The sequence below is a fragment of the Saimiri boliviensis genome, chromosome 7, assembly GCF_048565385.1.
Source record: "Saimiri boliviensis isolate mSaiBol1 chromosome 7, mSaiBol1.pri, whole genome shotgun sequence".
NCBI lineage: Eukaryota > Metazoa > Chordata > Mammalia > Primates > Cebidae > Saimiri > Saimiri boliviensis.
In genome coordinates, this window is record NC_133455.1 from 93,352,548 (window position 1) to 93,373,928 (window position 21,381).

The 21,381-nt window shown below is 43.0% G+C and overlaps 1 protein-coding gene across 7 annotated transcripts in view; it reads left to right on the forward strand.

Annotated features, from left to right (window-relative positions):
* The window catches only part of BICD1 (BICD cargo adaptor 1), a 289,925-nt gene that overhangs the window by 197,774 nt on the left and 70,770 nt on the right, over window positions 1-21,381 (forward strand). For all 7 annotated transcript variants that reach the window (XM_074403045.1, XM_074403044.1, XM_003926636.4 and 4 more), the window contains exons 3-4: window positions 313-465; window positions 13,806-14,231. In XM_074403045.1, coding sequence (XP_074259146.1) covers window positions 313-465; window positions 13,806-14,231 — 579 coding nt within the window. The remainder of the gene's footprint in view (window positions 1-312; window positions 466-13,805; window positions 14,232-21,381) is intronic.

Sequence of the window (21,381 nt, forward strand, 5' to 3'; positions counted from 1 at the left end):
TAATGTGTTCTCTAAATAGTGAATATTTAGACTATTTCCATTTCTTTATGTAAGTATACATGGATTTATTTCTCTTTTATTTACTTCTATGAAAACATATTCAAGAATGATTTTTCGATGTTGAATTGCTGGGTCATATGTATGTGCTTTTAGGTTGTTGACAGATAACACGAAATTGCCATTCAAAAAAAGGCAGTACCAATTTACACCCCATGAGGTGTTTCTATTATTATTTTTAACTACCAAGACTTTACACTTTGTAAAATCTACAATGAGAAAGTTATGTAACGATTGTTTCCTCTGTTGTTTCAGAACAATGAGATGGTGGAGCTCCAGAGAATACGGATGAAGGATGAAATCCGAGAATATAAGTTCCGGGAGGCCCGACTCCTTCAGGACTATACTGAATTGGAAGAAGAAAATATCACATTGCAGAAACTAGTGTCCACATTGAAGCAGAACCAGGTAAGGCTTAAGAAATTTTTTGAGTTATACTGAAGACGGATCTACATCTTCTGACCTCTAGGGTTAAATCTCTTTATTTCTCAAGAAGGAACTTGTCTAAATTTGTTGTTAGTCTTTAATCTTCTCTCTATAATATTTATGTGCTGAAATGTCCCAACCCTCCTATTTTAACTAAAATATAGAAAGAAAAAATACACCTGTAAGTAGTATGGTGTACAGTAAATCTTTATTAAATAAGAAAAAGAATTTTAGTTTTTATTTTAGCTTTGCGCTCATTTATTTCATAAGTCAAATGTATCATAACAAATTTAACCTGACTACTTCTCATTAAAAGCCGGGGTCTTAGCCGGGTTTGATGGCATAGGCCTGTAATCCCAGCTTCTTGGGAGGCTGGGGCAGGAGAATTGCTTGAACCCGGGAGGTGTAAGTAGCAGTGAGCCCAGATTGAGCCACTGCATTCCAGCCTGGGTGACAGAGTGAGGCTCTATCTCAAAACAAAACAAAAAAAAGTGGCCAGGTGCAGTGCCTCATGCCTGTAATCCCGGTGCTTTGGGAGGCCAAGGTGGGCAGATCATGAGGCCAGGAGATTGAGACCATCCTGGCCATGGTGAAAACCTGTCTCTACTAAAAATACAAAAAAACATTAGCCAGGCATGGTGGCATGCGCCTATAGCCCCAGCTACTCAGGAGGCTGAGGCAGGGGAATTGCTTAAATCCAGGAGATGGAGGTTGCAGTGAGCCGAGATCGTGCCACTGTACTCCAGTCTGGCAAAAGAACAAGACTACATCTCAAAAAAAAAAAAAAAGCCTGGGTCTGTAAGCTTGTCTTTGAGCTTAAGGTCTCCCTACAATCACTTGTCTCTCACTCTCTTAAAATTTTTTCTGTAAATTGCTTTCAAATCATAGAGGGGAATGGATTATGAAGTATAAATCAAGAAGAGCAAAATTACAAGAAAAAGGGGCTGGGCGTAGTGGCTCACGCCTATAATCCCAGCACTTTGGGAGTCTGAGGTGAGTAGATCACATGAGGTCAGGGGTTCAAGACCAGCCTGGCCAACGTGCTGAAACCCCGTTTTTACTAAAAATGCAAAAATTAGCCGGGCATGTTGGTGGGCACCTGCAATCCCAGTTACTCAGGAGGCTGAGGCAGGAGAATCACTGGAACCCGGGAGACATAGCTTGAAGTGAGCCGAGATCACATTACTGCACTCTAGCTTGGGTGACAGAGCGGGACTCCATCTCACAAAAAAGAAAACAAAGAAAGAAAAAGAAAATGCCTGTTTTCTTTTTCAGCTGTAACCTGACTACAAAGATTACATTTATATGTTTAAATTTTTTTTTTTTTTTTTTTTTTTTTTGCTGTAGCGGGGCTTTGATAGCTTAATTTTCCTGATTGGTTTGTACTGTGGGTTTTCAGAGCTATTAATAATTATCGAATCTGTAATTTTAGAATTTATTTATGAATACAGTTGAATCAAGTAGTTAAGCAAAGGTGAGTTGGATGTTCAAGTTTGTTCAAGTTCTTTTCAAGGTGGTTCCTCAGCGACATCTCTATTCTTGTCTAAATGCTGTTGTCACCTCTCAGTTCAGATCAACAGCCTATGTGCCAGGCGCTGTGCTCGGCTGGACAGACACAAGAATCCACAGGGCATGATTCTTGTCCTCTGTAAACTTAGAAGCCAGGCCAGATGTATACTTTTACTTTACTTCCTTCCTGAATAGGTATCTATTTCCAAATTATTTGGACATGATAGATAGATAGATAGATAGATAGATAGATAGATAGATGATTGATTGATACATAGATAGATGTTTGTTTGTTTGTTTGTTTGTTTGTTTTGAGATGGAGTCTTGCTCTGTCTACAAGCTAGAATGCAGTGGCATGATCTCAGCTCACTGCAGCCTCCACTGCCTAGGTTCAAGTGATTCTCCTGCCTCAGCCTCCCAAGTGGCTGGGACTACAGGTGCACACCACCACACTGGCTAATTTTTTGTATTTTAGTAGAGGCGGGATTCCACCATGTTGGCCAGGATAGTCTCGATCACCTGACCTCATGATCTGCCCACCTCAGATTCCCAAAGTGCTGGGATTACAGGCATGAACTGCCATACCCGACCGCTAGATATAATGTTTTGATAGATAATAAGGGTTAAGGGGGGGAGAAAAAAAATCAGAGGAGAAAAATCCATGTAGTGACACAATTAAATTTGATTAAAAAAAAAAAATTTTTTTTTAGATAGAGTGTTGTTCTGTTGCCCAGGCTGGAGTGCAGTGGTACCATCTCAGCTCACTGCAACCTCCACTTCTCAGTTCAAGCAGTTCTCCTTCCTCAGCCTCCTGAGTAGCTGGGATTGCAGGCACAAACCATGACAGCCACCTGATTTTTGTATTTTCAGTAAAGACAGGGTTGTACCATGTTGACCAAGCTGGTCTTGAACTCCTGAGCTCAAGTGATCCGCCTGCCTCAGACTCACAAAGCTCCTGGATTACAAACATGAGCTATAGTACCCGGCTGAAATTTGATTTCTGATCATTGCCACTTCCCTCAGATTTGGAGTGGTAGGGGGAAGGCAGGTGGGGGACAGTTTCAGTCCAACAAAAAAGGGCTACTGGAGTATCTGCATGTGTTTCTGCCTCATTCCTTCTATGAGCACTGAATCCCCATGTGTGTGCTGAGGGCAGGCCATTCCAGGGGCTCCCAGTTCTTGATTTGACTGGGATAAGTGAACTCACAGTGGAGAAATGTAGATTTAGAAAAATATATTTGTAAAGATGCTTCTCAATATTTTTTTAAATAAGAAGAGTATTTTTTTATGGCCTTTTTTTGGTTATTGATGAGTTTTGGTTATTGATGATCAAATTTACCTGAAGTGCAGCTATTTAAAGTGGCCCTTTCTTCCCGATTCCTTCAATCCTCACTGCTCTCTAGAGCATGGCAGGAGCATGACCAGCAGTGTCCCTGGTGAGCCTTCCGTGACCACATGTGTAGACTGATGGACTCAGGAGGTTAATAAAGGCCAATATTAGATACTCTTGAAAGACTACCAACGTATTCCTTGAGCGTTCATTAACCCACTTGCCGTTTCTGGGAGAATTTGTACTGTCATTCCTATTGTGAGTTTCTTCATGCCTTTCTCCCAGTAATTGAAACGTGGAATCCAATGGTTAACTCAGATTTTTTAAAAGGCAGGGGAACTTATACATCTTTTATTTCCAACATGCCATATGCTAATTTTCCCAATTAAGTATCTAATTAATTCATTCAAAATCATTTTCTGCACAGAACACCATTCTGGTTTATTCCCTGAAATTGGGGGAACTGAAATGCCGCAAGTCTCTCCCAGATAAGGAAATGCTGTGTTTGTTTCCAGTAGTAATTGACCTTTATTTACAGATGCTAGCATCTATCATAAACTCTTTGTAATCAATAAGGTTTTTGGTTTTGCGGGGTTTTTTTTTAAGAGACAGGGTCTTACTCTGTTGCCCAGGCTGGAGTGCAGTGGCTCAATCTCGGCTCACTGCAACCTCCACCTCCTGGTCTTGTGGCTCGACCTCCCGAGTAGCTGGGATTACAGGCGTGTGCCACTGTGCCCAGCCAATTTTTGTATTTTTAGTAGAGACAGGGTTTTGCCATGTTTGCCAAGCTGGTGTCAAGTGATTCGCCCCCGCTTGGCCTCCCAAAGTGCTGGGTTTACAGGCATGAGCCAACATGCCTGGCCCTAATTAATGAACTGCTAAGTACAATATTGTATGTACAAATGCCACAGAGTTTTTAAAAGAGATGACAATGAGTAGCATTGAGTCACAAAATTGGGCTGTGTTACTTTGTACTGAAATTCCCCGTATATTGTGGAGTCCTTCAGCCTGGTTTGATGTTTCTCTGAATAGCAAAGCTACTACCATTTTAAAATGCTTAGTTCAAAGAATTTTCCCTTCTGAAGCATTAATTTTATTTTAACTATTGATTATTTTCTAAGTACAGTGTAATTATTGTTTAAACAACACCTCTAACTTTCTATATAGGGTCTATTTATTCATTTGTTGCCATTCCATCTCCTTCCATTAACATACAGCACCTACAATAGAGCCTGATCTATATATTAATATATACATTAAATAAACATTTGTTGAAATAATTAAAAACTGGCCAGGCAGGCCGGGCGCGGTGGCTCAAGCCTGTAATCCCAGCACTTTGGGAGGCCGAGGCGGGTGGATCACGAGGTCGAGAGATCGAGACCGTCCTGGTCAATGTAGTGAAACCCCATCTCTACTAAAAATACAAAAACTAGCTGGGCATGGTGGTGCGTGCCTGTAATCCCAGCTACTCAGGAGGCTGAGGCAGGAGAATTGCCTGAACCCAGGAGGCGGAGGTTGCGGTGAGCCGAGATCGCGCCATTGCACTCCAGCCTGGGTAACAAGAGCGAAACTCCGTCTCAAAAAAAAAAAAAACTGGCCAGGCACAGTGGCTCACGCCTGTAATCCCAGCACTTTGGGAGGCTGAGGAGGATCACTTGAGTCCAAAAGTTTGAGACCAATCTGGGCAACATAGGGAGAACTTCTCTCTACCAAAAAATAAAAATAAAAAACATAACCAAGTATGATGATGCACACCTGTGGTCCCAGCCACTTGGGAGGCCGAGATGGGAGGATTGTTTGAGCCTGGGAGGTTGAGGCTGCTGTGAGCTGTGATTACGCTTCTGTACTCCAGCCTGAGCAATAGAGACCCTATCTCAGGAAAAAAAAAAAAAGAAAAGAAGGGAACAATTCAATCACACTTCTATTATGAAACATTTCCTGGGATGTCAGGTAATATATAAGAATATCATAAGGTAAGGCCGGGCACAGTGGCTCATGCCTGTAATCCCAGCACTTTGGAAGGCTAAGGAGGGTGGATCATGAGGTCAGGGGTTCAAGATCGGCCTAGCCAACACAGTGAAACCTCATCTCTATTAAAAATACAAAAATTAGCCAGACATGGTGACAGGCATCTGTAATCCCAGCTACTTGGGAGATTGAGGCAGGAGAATTGCTTGAACCCAGGAGGTGGAGGTTGCAGTGAGCTGAGATCATGCCACTGCACTCTCCAGTCTGGGCAACAGAGCTGCTAGACTCCATCTCAAAAAATAAATAAATAAATAAATATATATATATATATATATATATATATATATATATATGTATACACACACACACACACACACAGACACACACACACACATATATATCTCATAAGGTAATATCATAAAAAACCTAGGAAATGTATTCAACTCAATTTTATTTCATTTAACCAGTATTTCAGGGGTAGCTGTTTATGAGATCATGTACTGTTTTTTTTTTTTTTGAGACGGAGTTTTGAGGCTGGAGTGCAATGGCGTGATCTCGGCTCACCGCAACCTCCACCTCCTGGGTTTAAGCAATTCTCCTCCCTCAGCCTCCCAAGTAGCTGGGCTACAGGCACGTGCCACCATGTGCAGCTAATTTTTGTATTTTTAGTAGACAAGGTTTCACCTTGTTGACCCAGGATGGTCTTGATCTCTTGACCTCGTGATCCACCCGCCTCGGCCTCCCAAAGTGCTGGGATTATAGGCGTGAGCCACCACGCCTGGCCTGAGATCATGTCCTTTTTTTTTTTTTTTTTTTTTTTTTTTAGATGGAGTTTCGCTCTTGTTACCCAGGGTGGAGTGCAATGGGGCGATCTCGGCTCACCGCAACCTCTGCCTCATGGGTTCAGGCAATTCTCCTGCCTCAGCCTCCTGAGTGGCTGGGATTACAGGCACGCGCCACCATGCCCAGCTAATTTTTGTATTTTTAGTAGAGACGGGGTTTCACCATGTTGACCAGGATGGTCTCGATCTCTTGACCTCGTGATCCACCCGCCTTGGCCTCCCAAAGTGCTGGGATTACAGGCGTGAGCCACCGCGCCCGGCCTAAGACGATGTTTCATCACGTTGGTCAGGCTGGTCTTGAACTCCCGACCTCAGGTGATCTGCCCACCTTGGCCTCCAAAGTGCTTGGATTACAGGTGTGAGCCACCATGCCCGGCCATATTGTCTTAAAACAAGTTGTCTTAAAACAACAGCACAGAAAGGAGTGATGAGTTATCCTCAGTGGACACCAAAGACTTCACAGTTAGGATGAGATTCTTAACGTAGGTCTTAACAGAGGAATAAGAGTTTTCCAGGTGACAGCCTTTTCCCGGGCAGAGAAACATGAAACAGCTGGGCAAATAGCAGGAGCTTATACCACATTTGAGTGAGTGGTGTGAGTGAAGCTGCCCAGACAGAAAGAGATCAGGGCCAGCCACAGTGGCTCACACCTGTAATCCCAACACCTTGGGAGGCCAAGTCACAAGAATTGCTTGAGGAGTTTCAGACCAGCTTGGACAACATAGTGAGATCTTGTCCAGGAGGATGGCTTGAGTCCAGGAGGTTGAGGCTGCAATGAGCCATAATTGTGCCCTGCACTCCTGCCTGGGTAACAGAGCAAGACTCTGCCTCAAAAAAAAAAAAAAAAAAGAGAGATCAGGTCTTATGGGAAGTCTAGGCCATCAATTGAATAAATACTACTGAACTTAAAATTTTATAATGCACACTAAATATCTTCAAGTCAGGCCCAGAATTAGCAAACTTTTTTCTGTGAAGGGCCAGATAGTAATTATTTTAGGTTTTGCAGGCCGTATGATCCCTCTTGCAACTACCTAGCTCAGCTGTGGTATAAGCAGCCATAGACAATATGTAAACAAATAAATGTGAGTGTGTTCCAATAAAACTTTATACACAAAAATAGGTGGTGGGCTGGATTTGCTCCAGAGGGCATACTATTATTTGACAACCTCTGGTCTAGGCCGTCAGTTTAACAAAGATTACAGCATAACAGGTCTACAGTGCAAACTGAAGTAATGTCTGCAAATATAAGCTTATCCCATAATCTGGGAAAGTCAGAGGGTTGGTTGAAATACTAGGAAAGGTTGGCAAGAGGTGTCCCATGTTGTCCAGAGAAAGCAAAGGAAAGGATCAGGAGGAAGATGACTTTAGAGTATTTAAGCAGGCCTGGAAGAAACCATGACACAAGGAAGCACACTGTTGTCCGAAGCAATTTCCAAGTTGCCTTTCTCATAAGCACACTGAGGGCAACCCTTGCTTCTCCTTTCATAAGCGGGTAAAGGTCCTGCTGATTTCCATACTCCTTAATCCTAGGTCACCTGCAGAGCAGTAAATCATGGTGAGCATGCTTTTATGGGAAGTCTAGGCCATCAATTGAATAAATATTCAATTCTTCCTTCAATATTATTCTTCCCTTCCTTCACACTTCAGCCTCAGTTTCCCTGCCAACAATTGAGATTTCTGTAATCTCCAATGAAATGAACCTTTCATTTCACTATCAGAGATAAAGTGAAAAATGTGCTGCTTTTGCTTGAGGTAACAACCCAGTTGAAGTGCACTCAGCAAGTATAAAGGAAAGCTGGCCAGATCCTTTAGTGTTGCTAGGTGGGAAAGGTTGAAGAGAGTCACAGGGCAGGAGCAGCAAACTCAAATGACCGCAGATACCTTGTAGATAGCATTAAGTGTAAGATGTAAATAAAAAGTAGAGGCTGAGTGCAGTGGCTCATGCCTGTAATCCCAGCACTTCATTCAGGAGGCTGAGGTGGAAGGATTGTTTCAGTCCAGGAGTTTGAGATCAGTCTGGGCAACATGGCAAAACCTTGTCTCTACAAAAGAAAGAAAGAAAGAGAAAAAACAGACAAACAAAACAAAAAAACCGGTTGTGGGGCTATGTGCGTGTAATCCTAGCTGCCCAGGAGGCTGAGGTGGCAGGAGTGGTTGAGCCTGGGAGGTCGAGGCTGTAGGGAGCTGTGATCAGGCTACTGCACTCCAGCCTGGGCAACAAAGAAGGACCCAGTCTCAGAAAAACAAGCAAACAAAAAACCGAAAGAAAAAGTAGATGCAAAAGGAACAGCCAATGCTCACTTACAGGTGATTTTTGTCCTCTGTGAAAGTGGACCCAGTGTTGCCTGAATTTTTGATTTTTTATAAAAAGAAGTTAGAAGTTTTTAAATGTTTGTGAAATCATCAGATTTCTACATATTGGCAATCCATTCCAGAAGTTTTATGATGTGTTACAGGACAAAGAAAGCACATCCAGTCGGTGGGCACCACTTGTGATCTCTGCCATAAAGCATTTGATGTCTGAATTGGTGGAAGGGACACGGGAGCGCACACCTGCCTGGGGAATCCACTAGAATACAGAATACAAACACAGGGGCACATGTCTTTGAGCAGGTGGCTGATAACCAGGGGCTGTCAGGTTATTATGTGTCCCAGGCCAAGTAATAACTTCTTGGACTTCTGAAAAGTATATTTCATTTCCATGCCATTGTGTTTTTAACACGCTATTTACAGTGCTCAGTTAGCATTTACCCGAAAGTGCGATTTTTCTCTCATGAAGCACTCATAATCTTATGTAGTTGATACGTAACCCAGTTCTGCTTGATTAGAAGACAGTTATTGATCGTATGCCCTGGATAGATTTGTTAATTTCTTGGTATCGTTATTCAAATGCATATTCGTGGTAGAGTAATTAGCACTTTCTAGTTATTGTAAATAACGGACATTAGGCCAGGTGCGGTGGCTCATGCCTTGTAATCCCAGACCTTTGGGAGGCCGAGGTGGGCAGATCACAAGGTCAGGCGGTGGAGACTATTCTGGCTAACACAGTGAAACTCCGTCTCTACTAAAAAATACAAAAAATTAGCCAGGCATGGTGGCATGCACCGGTAGCCCCAGCTACTTGGGAGGCTGAGGCAGGAGAATCACTTGAACCTGAGAGACGGAGATTGCAGTGAGCCGCGATCGCACCACTGCATTCCAGACTGGGCGAAAGCGAGACCATTTCAAAAAAAAAACCAGGCGCGGTGGCTCAAGCCTGTAATCCCAGCGCTTTGGGAGGCCGAGGCGGGTGGATCACGAGGTCGAGAGATCAAGACCATCCTGGTCAACATAGTGAAACCCCGTCTCTACTAAAAATACAAAAAATTAGCTGGGCATTGTGGCACATGCCTGTAATCCCAGCTACTCAGGAGGCTGAGGCAGGAGAATTGCCTGAACCCAGGAGGCGGAGGTTGCGGTGAGCCGAGATCACGCCATTGCACTCCAGCCTGGGTAACAAGAGCGAAACTCCGTCTCAAAAAAAAAAAAAAAAAAAGAAAAGAATGGACATTATAAATAATGGTCTCCAATTTTGACTCTTCTGAGTAATTCTATCAGGAACATGTTGAAATTCCAGTGACTTTTTAATTTTTTCTTTTTTGGCTTAGAGGCATCTTTTGTGCATAATGTATTTCTTTCTTTCTTTTTTTTTTTTTTTTTCTCAAGACAGGGCCTCACTCTGCCACCCAGGTTGTAGTGGTGACACCATCAATGATACCATCAGGGCTCACTGCAGCCTTGACCTCCCCAGGCTCAAGTGATCCTCCCACCTCATCCTCCCAACTAGCTGGAACTATGGGTGCATGCCACCACAACTGGCTAATTTTCTTATCTTTTGTAGAGATGGGGTTTCGTTATGTTGCCCAGGCTGGTCTTGAACTCCTGGGCTCAAGCAATTCACCTGCCTTGGCCCCCCAAAGTGCTGAGATTACAGGCATGAGCCCCCATGCTTGGCTCTTATAATGCATTGCACACACCACAGTGTAGTGAGCACATTCTTTTTATTTATTTATTATTTTTTAAAATGTATTATTTGTATTATTATTTTTAAAGATGGGGTTTCACCGTGTTGGCCAGGATGGTCTCAATCTCCTGACCTCGTGATCCGCCCTCCTCCTCGTGATCCTCCTCAGCCTCCCAAAGTGCTGGGATTACAGGCGTGAGCCACCGTGCCCAGCATGAGCATACTTTCACTGAAATAACACTATCTATATTCACATATACATACAACTAGCATTGTTAGAAACATCTGCTATACATCGTCTTTACAAGGTGCACTCCATTAAAGCATCACAGTGTTCCAATGACCAGTGAGTGCTGGTTTATTATCAGTTTTCACTGTTCCCTTCTCATAATTTTTACCTGGGCCCATTGCTGCCCAGAGTAAAAGCTACATTCTTCTCTCCTCCTCGCAGCCAAATGTCCTAAGACTAGTACCAGCCAATGGTATGTAACAAGTGATGTGGGTAACTTTTGATGTTCTTAAAGGGAGAGAGTGTACCCCTTATTTCATCCCAATGCTTGGAACGTGATCAAATGGCAAGCCACCTTAGATAGTATGGTCTAGCCGGGCGCGGTGGCTCAAGCCTGTAATCCCAGCACTTTGGGAGGCCGAGGCGGGTGGATCACGAGGTCGAGAGATCGAGACCATCCTGGTCAACAAGGTGAAACCCCGTCTCTACTAAAAATACAAAAAATTAGCTGGGCATGGTAGCACGTGCCTGTAATCCCAGCTACTCGGGAGGCTGAGGCAGGAGAATTGCTTGAACCCAGGAGGCGGAGGTTGTGGTGAGCCGTGAGCCGAGATCGTGCCATTGCACTCCAGCCTGGGTAACAAGAGCGAAACTCCATCTCAAAAAAAAAAAAAAAAAAGATAGTATGGTCTAGACTAGAAGGCCATGCAACGACACGGAAAGAGCCTGGCTCCTGGATGACCTCACAGAGCAGAGATTCCCTACCAGCCCTTGACTGTCTACCTCCATACTATTACATAAGGGAAAAGCTTCTCTCTTGACTAAGTCACTCTTGGGATCAGCCTACATCCCAATTAAATCTATACCCTAACCCAGGGGTCCCCAAGCTACGGCCCGCAGGCCATATGCAGCCCCCTGAGGCCATTTATCTGGCCCCCGCCGCACTTCAGGAAGGGGCACCTCTTTCATTGGTGGTCAGTGAGTATTGGATGTGGCAGTGCCACAAAGCGCGTGTTGCTCACGTACAGTACTACTTCCAGGGACGCGGGACGCACGTGTCACGGCTCCGGAAGCACGTCATATGACGCACATCTGGTCTGCGGCTGCGGCGCCCCACATCACCGGAAGCAGTGTGAAATAACAGCAGAAGTAGGAAGCAAGGCAAAGCACTATAACCATTACTGCACAGTACAATGGCCCCCATACTCCCCCAAATGTACAACAACATAATGGTCCCTGTAACCTCCCTTTGCCCAAAAGTCTCCCCCCACATTACTACACACTGTGTTTCCCCTATTATAAGACCCTGTCTTATATTAATTTTACCCCCAAAAGACAGGGGCTGTCTTATTTTTAGGAGGTGTCTTATAATAGGGGAAACATGCAGCAGTGGGCTTCCCACAGAAGAGGCCCACCGCTGCTGCAGATGTCCAGGACGCTGTGTACAGTGTCACAGGCTGATCACCGCCATCCCTGTATACCGCACTGGAGGCGGTGCTGGGCCTGTGACACTGGATACCGCTGTCTGGGATAGTGGACGCAGCAGCACTGGCTGTGAAGGGTGTCACACCTTGCATAGTCCGGCCCTCCAACGGTCTGAGGGACAGTGAACTGACCCCCAGTGTAAAAAGTTTGGGGACCCCTGCCCTAACCTTTGCGAGACAAACCATTGCATTGAGATTATGTAAAGGGTGGTGGGGGAAAGAGAAATATATGATGATGTACTGGTCAGTATTCCTTGTTCTTCAGTTTTTAAAATGTGGTTGGTTGGTTTGTTCATTTTGAGATGGATTCTTGCTCTGTCGCCCAGGCTGGAGTGCAATGGTGCGATCTCAGCTTACTGCAACCTTCGCCTCCCAGATTCAAGGCATTTTCCTGCCTCGGCCTCCAAGTAGCTGGGACTACGGTCATGTGCCACCACTGCCGGCTAATTTTTGTATTTTTGGTAGAGATGGGGTTTCGCAATGTTGGCCAGGCTGATCTCAAACCCCTGGCATCAGGTGCTGCCTTAGCCTCCCAAAGTGCTGGGATTACAACTGTGATCCATTGCGCTTGGCCTAAAATATGTTTTAAAATTCAAGTTCAAACTAATATATATGCTAAAATAAATATGAAACTAAGCACATAGTTTGTATTAGCATCTGATAGCATGATGACTTTTACTTTTCCTAGTTTATTTTTTCATTCCCTGTGGTTCTTTATTCAGCAAATGCACATTGAACAGCAGAATTGGGTTTTAAACACCATGAAGGAACGATGCACTATGAGGAGCAATGAGGTGGATAAAAAAGTACTTCCTTTCTCTAAGAAGATTACAGTGTACTTGCGGAGATAAAATGTTTATTAAAAGGTGGCGTGTGATAAGTGCCATGGAAAAGATTCCAAGGAGGCATATCGGCTCAGAGGAGACATCCCTGCCACCCTTGGCCTTCATGACCAAGAGGTTATTTGAGCAGGTTTATTTTGGTTGCAGTTCAGAAGACTATTACCTCAATAACAATATATGGCCAGGCACAGTGGCTGACACATACAATCTTAGCACTGTGGGAGGTCAAGGCTGAAGGATTGCTTGAGCCCAGGAGTTCAAGAACAGCCTGGGCAATATAGTGAGACCTGTCTCTAGAAAAAAATTGAAAAATAGCCAGGTGTGATGGCACATGCCAGTACTCCTAGCTGCTTGAGAGGCTGAAGTGGGAGGATCCCTTGAGCCTGGGAGGTTGAGGCTGCAGTGAGCCATGATCATATATATCACTGTACCCCAGAGTGATAGAACCACAGGGCAATAGAATGAGACCCTGTCTTAACACAAACAAACAGACAGACAAACAAAAGCAATGTAGGTATTTTTTGTTACTAGATAGTTTATGTCACTGTTCTTCCAGATTCTATCTATCCTTTAAGCACATAACAGTGATCTTTGCATTTTCATCTTACTCTCACTTTACTGAGATTATGTTTTTATTATGATCATTTAACAGATTTATCTCAGGGTATAAAAATGTCCTCATTATTAACAAGGAAATAAAACAAAGTAATGGTGATGATATAATCTTTTCTTAGATTGCAAATAGTCTCACAGTTATAAAAAATATTCCCTCTTTATTAGGCAAACAGTGCCCCCTTTTGACCACTGGATCCTATAAAAGAAATGCTAAGGAGACACTTTTTATCTCTGCTAAAAATTAAATTATATATAGATTTATATTATTATATCTATATATTTGTTATAGTACTATAATACCTAATTATATATTTTATAGATAGCATATAATTTCTAAAGAAACCATCCTATGTAAGTTTAAGACTCTACTGTGTGCTTTTTATTATTTTGTAGATGCATGTTGTATTTTTTTAATGATGAAGTCCACTAGAGTGTTTAATGGCAGTTTTGTAAGATCCAAATTTTAGTTTTATGAATCTTCTTTATCCTGTCTGATTCAGGTTGAATACGAAGGCTTAAAGCATGAGATTAAGCGATTTGAGGAGGAGACAGTACTGCTGAACAGCCAGCTGGAAGATGCCATCCGATTGAAAGAGATTGCCGAGCACCAACTGGAAGAAGCCCTTGAGACTTTGAAAAATGAAAGAGAGCAAAAGAACAACCTGCGGAAGGAGCTCTCCCAGTACATCAGCCTCAACGATAACCATATCAGCATCTCAGTAGACGGACTCAAATTTGCCGAGGATGGGAGTGAACCAAACAATGATGACAAAATGAACGGGCATATCCATGGGCCTCTTGTGAAACTGAATGGAGACTATCGGACTCCCACCTTAAGGAAAGGAGAGTCTCTGAACCCTGTCTCTGACTTATTCAGTGAGCTGAACATTTCAGAAATACAGAAATTGAAGCAGCAGCTTATGCAGGTAAGAACTTGGTTTCAGGCCGCTAGAGTGAATTTCTTGTAGATTGCATGTAGCATGTTGTGGGACTTCTGATTCTCGATTCTGGCGTTGCACTTCCAGGCTTCTTTTCTTTTCTTTTTTTTTTTTTTTTTCTTGAGATGGAGTCTTGCTCTATTGCCCAGGCTGGAGTGCAGTGGCATGATCTCAGCTTACCACAACCTCTGCCTCCAGGGTTCAAGCAATTCTCTTGCCTCGGCCTCCAGAATAGCTAGTACTACAGGTGCATGCTATCATGCCTGGCTCATTTTTTGTACTTTAGTGGAGACAGGGTTTCACCATGTTAGCCAGGATGGTTTTGATCTCCTGACTTTGTTATCCCATCTTGGCCTCCCAAAGGGCTGAGATTACAAGTGTAAGCCACTGCGCCTGGCCCCAGATTTGTTTTCTAAATATTGCTTCTTCAATTAGAAACTTTGAAAGTGCAGTATTTTAGAAAGACATGACAGAAGGGGTGTTGATGAGAGATGCAATCTCTTATTTTCATCACTTTAAGAAATGAATTTCTTAGAGTCACAAATTAAGTTCCAGTGAAGTCTGAGAAAAGAGCCTTGGGTGGGTTGCAGTGGCTCACACCTGTAATCCCAGCACTTTGGGAGGCCAAGGTGGGTGGATCACCTGAGGTCAGGAGTTCAAGACCAGCCTGACCACCATGGAGAAACTGTCTCTACTAAAAATACAAAAAATTAGCCAGGCATGGTGGCACAGTCCTGTAATTCCAGCTACTCTGGAGGCTGAGGCAGGAGAATTGCTTCAACCCAGGAGGCAAAGATTGCAGTGAGCCGAGATCATACCATTGTACTCCAGCCTGAGCAACAAGAGCAAAACTCTGCCTCAAAAAAAAGAAAAAAGAAAGACAGCACCTTAATGCATTTCTGATTAACAAAAGAATTCAAAAGCTTTATATACAAGTAAAATGATGAAAACCATGCAGCTTTTCATCACAAGCAACTGGGTATATAGCTTCCAGATTTATGATTACTGTTAGGCACGTCACTCTCTTAAAGAGACCCCCTAGGTAGGCTTTGTGTGGGCAACGAGGCAATTTTATTTCACACTTGGGTGCAAGTTGGCCAAGTCCGAGAAAGGAGTTAGGCAAGGGGAGTAGGAAGGGGGACTGGTTAAATAGGTTGGGGCAAATGGTCGGTTAAAGATGATACCTATTTAGGGAGGGGGAAGGTATCACGGGATGCATGGTCGCAAGGGTAGGGGTCATCTATTACAAACAGGCATGGTCATAAGGGTGAGGTACAAATCTGTTGCAAGCAGAGGGGAGGGTGAGGTCAATTACATAGTCACAGGGCTGGAGGTCTTGAGAAACCTAGTGTCTAGGTGGGAAATTTTCGCAAGGCTGAGCAGGTGAAGGTTGCAGGGGGAGAGCAATCAGCTGAGGCAGGAACTAGTTGTTTCACTTCTCTTTGGGGCCATCTGGTTACTTTCTGGCTCCTGGAGACCATCCAAAAGTGTACGTGCGTGTCACCAAGGCTTTAATGGCCAGGTTTGGACTTGGAGGCCTGACAGTTACATTTCACAAGAATACTTTAAACTTTAAAAGACATAAAGAACTTCTATGTACAAATTATCCAGGATACCATATAATTAAAAATACAGAACAAGTATGATCTAAAACCAAAGGATTCTTACTGCAACATGAGTTAAGCCTTAAAGTTTAGCATCTTCCAATCAAATGCCTTGCGAAGAGTCCCAGCCTTTAATCTTATTTCTTGTGAAATAGCTTTCTAGTTTAGAGTCTTGCCTTCCTGCCACACCTAATGGAAATGTTAAGGAACAGCAGCCATCACCATCACCTGGGGGCTTATTTGTACAAATTGTCAAGCTCCCTGTAGATCTACTGAACTAGAAATCTGGTTTAACAAGCTTGTTAAGTGATTAAATTTGAGGCTTCAGCTTCAATCTTAATCTTATCCCTCCAAGGTTCTTCATGTATAGCTGATAATTAGAGGTTGTTAAGCCTCTGGCAGTCATCTGCCTCCACAGAAATGATGACTGGAAAAGTGAAATTAGCAGAAATAAGTAAGAGAATAGAGAGGCAATGATGTTGATTTTTTTAACAGGTTTATTGTAATACAACATCAAGACTTAACACATCATGCATTTTCCTTGCACAGTGCTTTTGACTCCTTAAAAAATAATTTGTTCTCACAATATTTAATTTGAATCAAGATAAGAGGTCATGACCCCTGGAAGAAAATGATTTTTTTTTTTTTTTTTTTTTTGGTGTCTCGCTCTATCACCCAGGCTGGAATGCAGTGGTGCAATCTTGGCTCACTGCAACCTCTGCCTTCTGGGTTCAAGCAATTCTGTCTCAGCCTCCCAAGAAGCTGGGATTACAGGTGCCTGCCACCATGCCTGGCTGATTTTTGTATTTTTAGTAGAGATGGGATTTCACCATCTTGGCCAGGCTGGTCTTGAACTCCGGATCTTTTAATCCACCTACGTTGGCCTCCCAAAGTGCTGGAGCCACTGCGCCCAGCCAAAAATGAATTTTATATAGACTTTCACCTGACCACGAAGTCCAGTTCTGTGTAGGTACTTCTTTTCTATGTCTTTTTTTTTTTTTTTTTTTTTTTTTTGAGACGGAGTTTTGCTCTTGTTACCCAGGCTGGAGTGCAATGGCACGATCTCGGCTCACCGCAACCTCCGCCTCCTGGGTTCAGGCAATTCTCCTGCCTCAGCCTCCTGAGTAGCTGGGATTACAGGCACGCGCCACCATGCCCGGCTAATTTTTTGTATTTTTAGTAGAGACGGGGTTTCACCATGTTGACCAGGATGGTCTCGATCTCTTGACCTTGTGATCCACCCGCCTCGGCCTCCCGAAGTGCTGGGATTACAGGCGTGAGCCATCGCGCCCGGCCTTTTCTATGTCTTTTTGCTCAGTTTACACTAATACGGCTAGGTTGATTGAAACAGATAACATGTACTTGTCCTGGTCAACATGGTGAAACCCCGTCTCTACTAAAAATACAAAAAATTAGCATGGTGGCACATGCCTGTAATCCCAGCTACTCAGGAGGCTGAGGCAGGAGAATTGCTTGGACCCAGGAGGCGGAGGTTGCGGTGAGCCGAGATCGCGCCATTGCACTCCAGCCTGGGTAACAAGAGTGAAACTCCGTCTCAAAAAAAAAAAAAAAAAAAAAAAAAAGTACTTGTGAAAAAGTTTTACATGACAGATATATTCATAAGAATTTGTGCCCCCCAGATTGAATAGCATTAAATATAAATTATATCAGGGTTTTTTTTTTTTTAACTCTCTTGGTGATGGATTTGAGACAAAACGTTCGTGGGTTCAGGCTTTTTGTTTCTTTTTATTTTGGTGGCAGTGCAGAAGATATTAGGAAAAGAGGCTTCTATGCATAAAACAGCACAACAGTTTTCAACCAGGTCATCTATTGGCTGAAAGCTCAGAGCTGCGCTCAGATTTAATTCTAAATGTGATCTGAATTGGGTAATACAAAAGTCTAAAAAGATGAAAAGTTCAATGAAAAGAATGGTGGAAAACAAGTAAGTTCTTAGCAGTAGAGTGGCTCTTCTCCGTTCTCAATAGACTGTTGTTTGTGTTTGGGGTGGGACAGGTCCTCATTGCCAGCGAATGTTTTCTTCCTTCAGAGGGTTTAGCATCTCTGATCCCAACTCAGGAGAAGCTGGTTTCATTTCCTCAATTGAAGTGATGACCAGAAATGCCCCATGTATTTAAATGCTCTGAGGGTCAGCCACTAGTTGACAGTCATTCTTAGAGGACAGCACTTTACTCTCCCATGGACCAGGACACTTAATACCTTCCTCGTTCGAGTGTCACAAAGGTTTATGAGTTACATGCAGAGTGCTGAGAACAGGGACTAGCTCGCAGTAAAGGCTCAGTAGTTATGAACTGTTATTATTTCAACTCCCTTGGTCCTTTAATTTATTCGGCATTCACTTTATAATAATCTAGAGAATTATTATTAACTATTCTTTTTAGGCTATTAGCGCAAGGATAATCATCTCAAAAGGGACTGATGTGGATACTGGTAGGAATATAGAAAAATAACAGTTAAGTCTCATGATGTAAGAAAGTCTGAAAAAGGATTTTCATTTAGCAGAACGTCAAGAGTGAGAAAAAATTTGCTGGACAAACCCTCCCTCAGTCTGCCGGAAAGCTGTGTCCCTGCAGATCTTTCATCAGCACTTAACTGATGTTCACAGTTTGCCGAGATGTAGAGGAGCTCAGGTCGGCCCTTATATCCCAAAGTTTGCTCTAGATTTAGTTGTGAAAACCAGGTTCAGCACAGGAAGGGCTTTGCAGTTTCCAGTCTCATATTAACAACCCTAACTGTAATTTTTTTTAAGGTAGAATATCCATTTATCTTCTTGTAATCAGCTTTTTTAAAAAAAGCATTGGCTTTTCCATGCCTTCTCATGAATTATTTCTTTGTAATACAGTTTTTTCCTTAGCCACACATCCCTTCGGGTTTAATTTACGTAAATAAACACATTACAAAAATATTACAAGATATGTGGCCTAGAATTTATTGTAATTGGCTTTGATGTTAATAAGGAATAAAAATAATATGGCAATTCTGATCAATGAGAGTACTACTATGCACCTGAAGCATATATATGTCAGTATCATTGTGAAGCAGGATCGGCCGCAGACCTCTTGGACACCAAACTGGGAAGGAAGAGGTGTTTATTATTATTATTATTACAGTCGGGAGCCAGGCAACATATTTGTCTAACAACCAAGCTCACTCAACAAAAAGAAGCTCTGCCTTTCTATAGGCTCTGGGTATTGCACATAAAATGATCTTAGGTTTACAGCCTTAGAAATGACAAGTGAAAGGGTCTTGGGTTTACAGCCTTAGAAATGACAAGTGAGGCCGGGCGCGGTGGCTCTAGCCTGTAATCCCAGCACTTTGGGAGGCCGAGGCGGGCGGATCACGAGGTCGAGAGATCGAGACCATCCTGGTCAACATGGTGAAACCCCGTCTCTACTAAAAAAAATACAAAACATTAGCTGGGCATGGTGGCACGTGCCTGTAATCCCAGCTACTCAGGAGGCTGAGGCAGGAGAATTGCCTGAACCCAGGAGGCGGAGGTTGCGGTGAGCCGAGATCGCGCCATTGCACTCCAGCCTGGGCAACAAGAGCGAAACTCCGTCTCAAAAAAAAAAAAAAAAAAAAAAAAAAGAAATGACAAGTGAAAGGGTCTTGGGTTTACAGTTTTAGAAATGACAAGTGAAAGGGTCTTGGGTTTACAGTGTTAGAAATTACAAGTGAAAGGGTCTTGGGTTTACAGCCTTAGAAATTGCAAGTGAAAGGGTCTTGGGTTTACGGTTTTAGAAATTACAAGTGAAAGGCTCTTGGTCGATGGAGGAGTGGGGTGGGGGTTTGATCTTGTTTAAGCAAAAACAGTGTCTTCCGGAGAGATTCCCTCATACCACACCTGCTACCTTATAGGAAGGTGATTTAGGAGGTGCCAGTCGGCCAGCCTTTTCTTCTATTGAAATGCAGTGTGGAGGTCAAGGGGGAGGTGGTTTTAGATGCTTGGGTCTCCTTCCTCACCCATTCTGGAAATTCTGAAGAGGAACCGATTAAATGTACTTTAAGTATAGCTATCTGGAATGCTTGGGGCCAGGTGTGTTTTAAAAATTAAAGTTGCAGATTGTAAAAAGGTAGTATGTCGTATATGCCATATATATTGTGATATCTCCACTGGGATCAGTTGCAGCATCCAGCGATCAAATAATATTAACATTTCTATAGTGAAATGTGAGTATTCACACTAAGAATAAAGTGAGGACCATTAAAGGCCTCACACCAGTCAGGTGCAGATTGGCTGCCCTGGGAGTTTAGGACTGTCTGAATATTGCCAAGTGAGTCATGACAAAACTTGATCTCGAGCCTTCTGGATTTTGCAGTTGTGGGTGTCATAGGAATAGCACCATCCTGTTGGGCAGCTGTCGGTTTTGTGCACCTCAGCTTATAGCGTCAGCTTACTCGGGACGTGACGTTTGTAGTTCCTTTATCTCTTAGGATTTCTCCTGGCCTGGATCCAAAACACTGCACGGGAGAGAAGGCTGAGTGCCTCTAAATCCAACAGCTGTGCTTTGCTAACAGCTCGTGACAGTGCAGCGGGGTGCAGGCAAGCCTGTAACACCCTCAGCCAGGCAATGTGCAGCGTTGCAGGATTTTTTTTCCTTTTGATCAAGAAGCCCTTTGGTATCTTTGTGATATCGTCACAAAGACATCAGCGTAAGTTTAAGAGATCTGTAGTACAACATGACTGTAGTTAATAACAATGTATTATATTGACAATAACTAAAAGAGTAGATTTTAAGTGTTCTCAGTGTTGTAGAACCCTCAAATGTAGATCCGAGTGCTGGATGTGCAGTAAGCCAAATACTGACACACCTCTGCTTAGGAGCAGAGAAAGGTGTATTCAGTTTGGCCAAAAATGAGATTGTGGGAGAGACAATTTGTCAAATCCGACCTGCCTTTGAATGTAACTGGGGGCTTTTTTGAGTAAGGCAGGCATTCAGGAGGTGAAATCCCCCAGTGATCAAAGTTGTTTGCATCCCTCAGCTCGTTCAAACTCAAGGAGCTCTGTATGACCTAAGGGTTGTTCTTCCAAAGGAGAACAAGTTCATTAATCTTACAGGCAGCCTCTAGGGGTTAGCATGTAAAGTTAATCAATTATTAGTGGCTGCCCGCTACCGAATGCCTACGTGCAAGCAGTCATGCGTGGAGGAAGAAAAGGACAAAGAGAAAGGAAAATAAGTAAAACAAACTTTTAATGATTTTGATAATACAGGTTCAGTTACACCACCACAAACATGGTAAGTATTTGAGGTCATGCATGTCATAATTAGCTTAATTTCCACTTGCCTACGTATTTCAAAACATGTTGTATATGATAAATATGAATAATTTTTGTCGGTTAAAATAAATACATTAATTTTTTTTTTTTTTTTTTTTAAGAACTCCTTTGTAAACAGCATACCTAGGCCATACCCTTTTGGCCTTTTTTTCTCTTACAAGGCTCCATTTATGCACATGAATTATGTTTTCCTATCCATAGATATTTATTTAACCTGGTCCCAGGGGAAAAAAAAAAA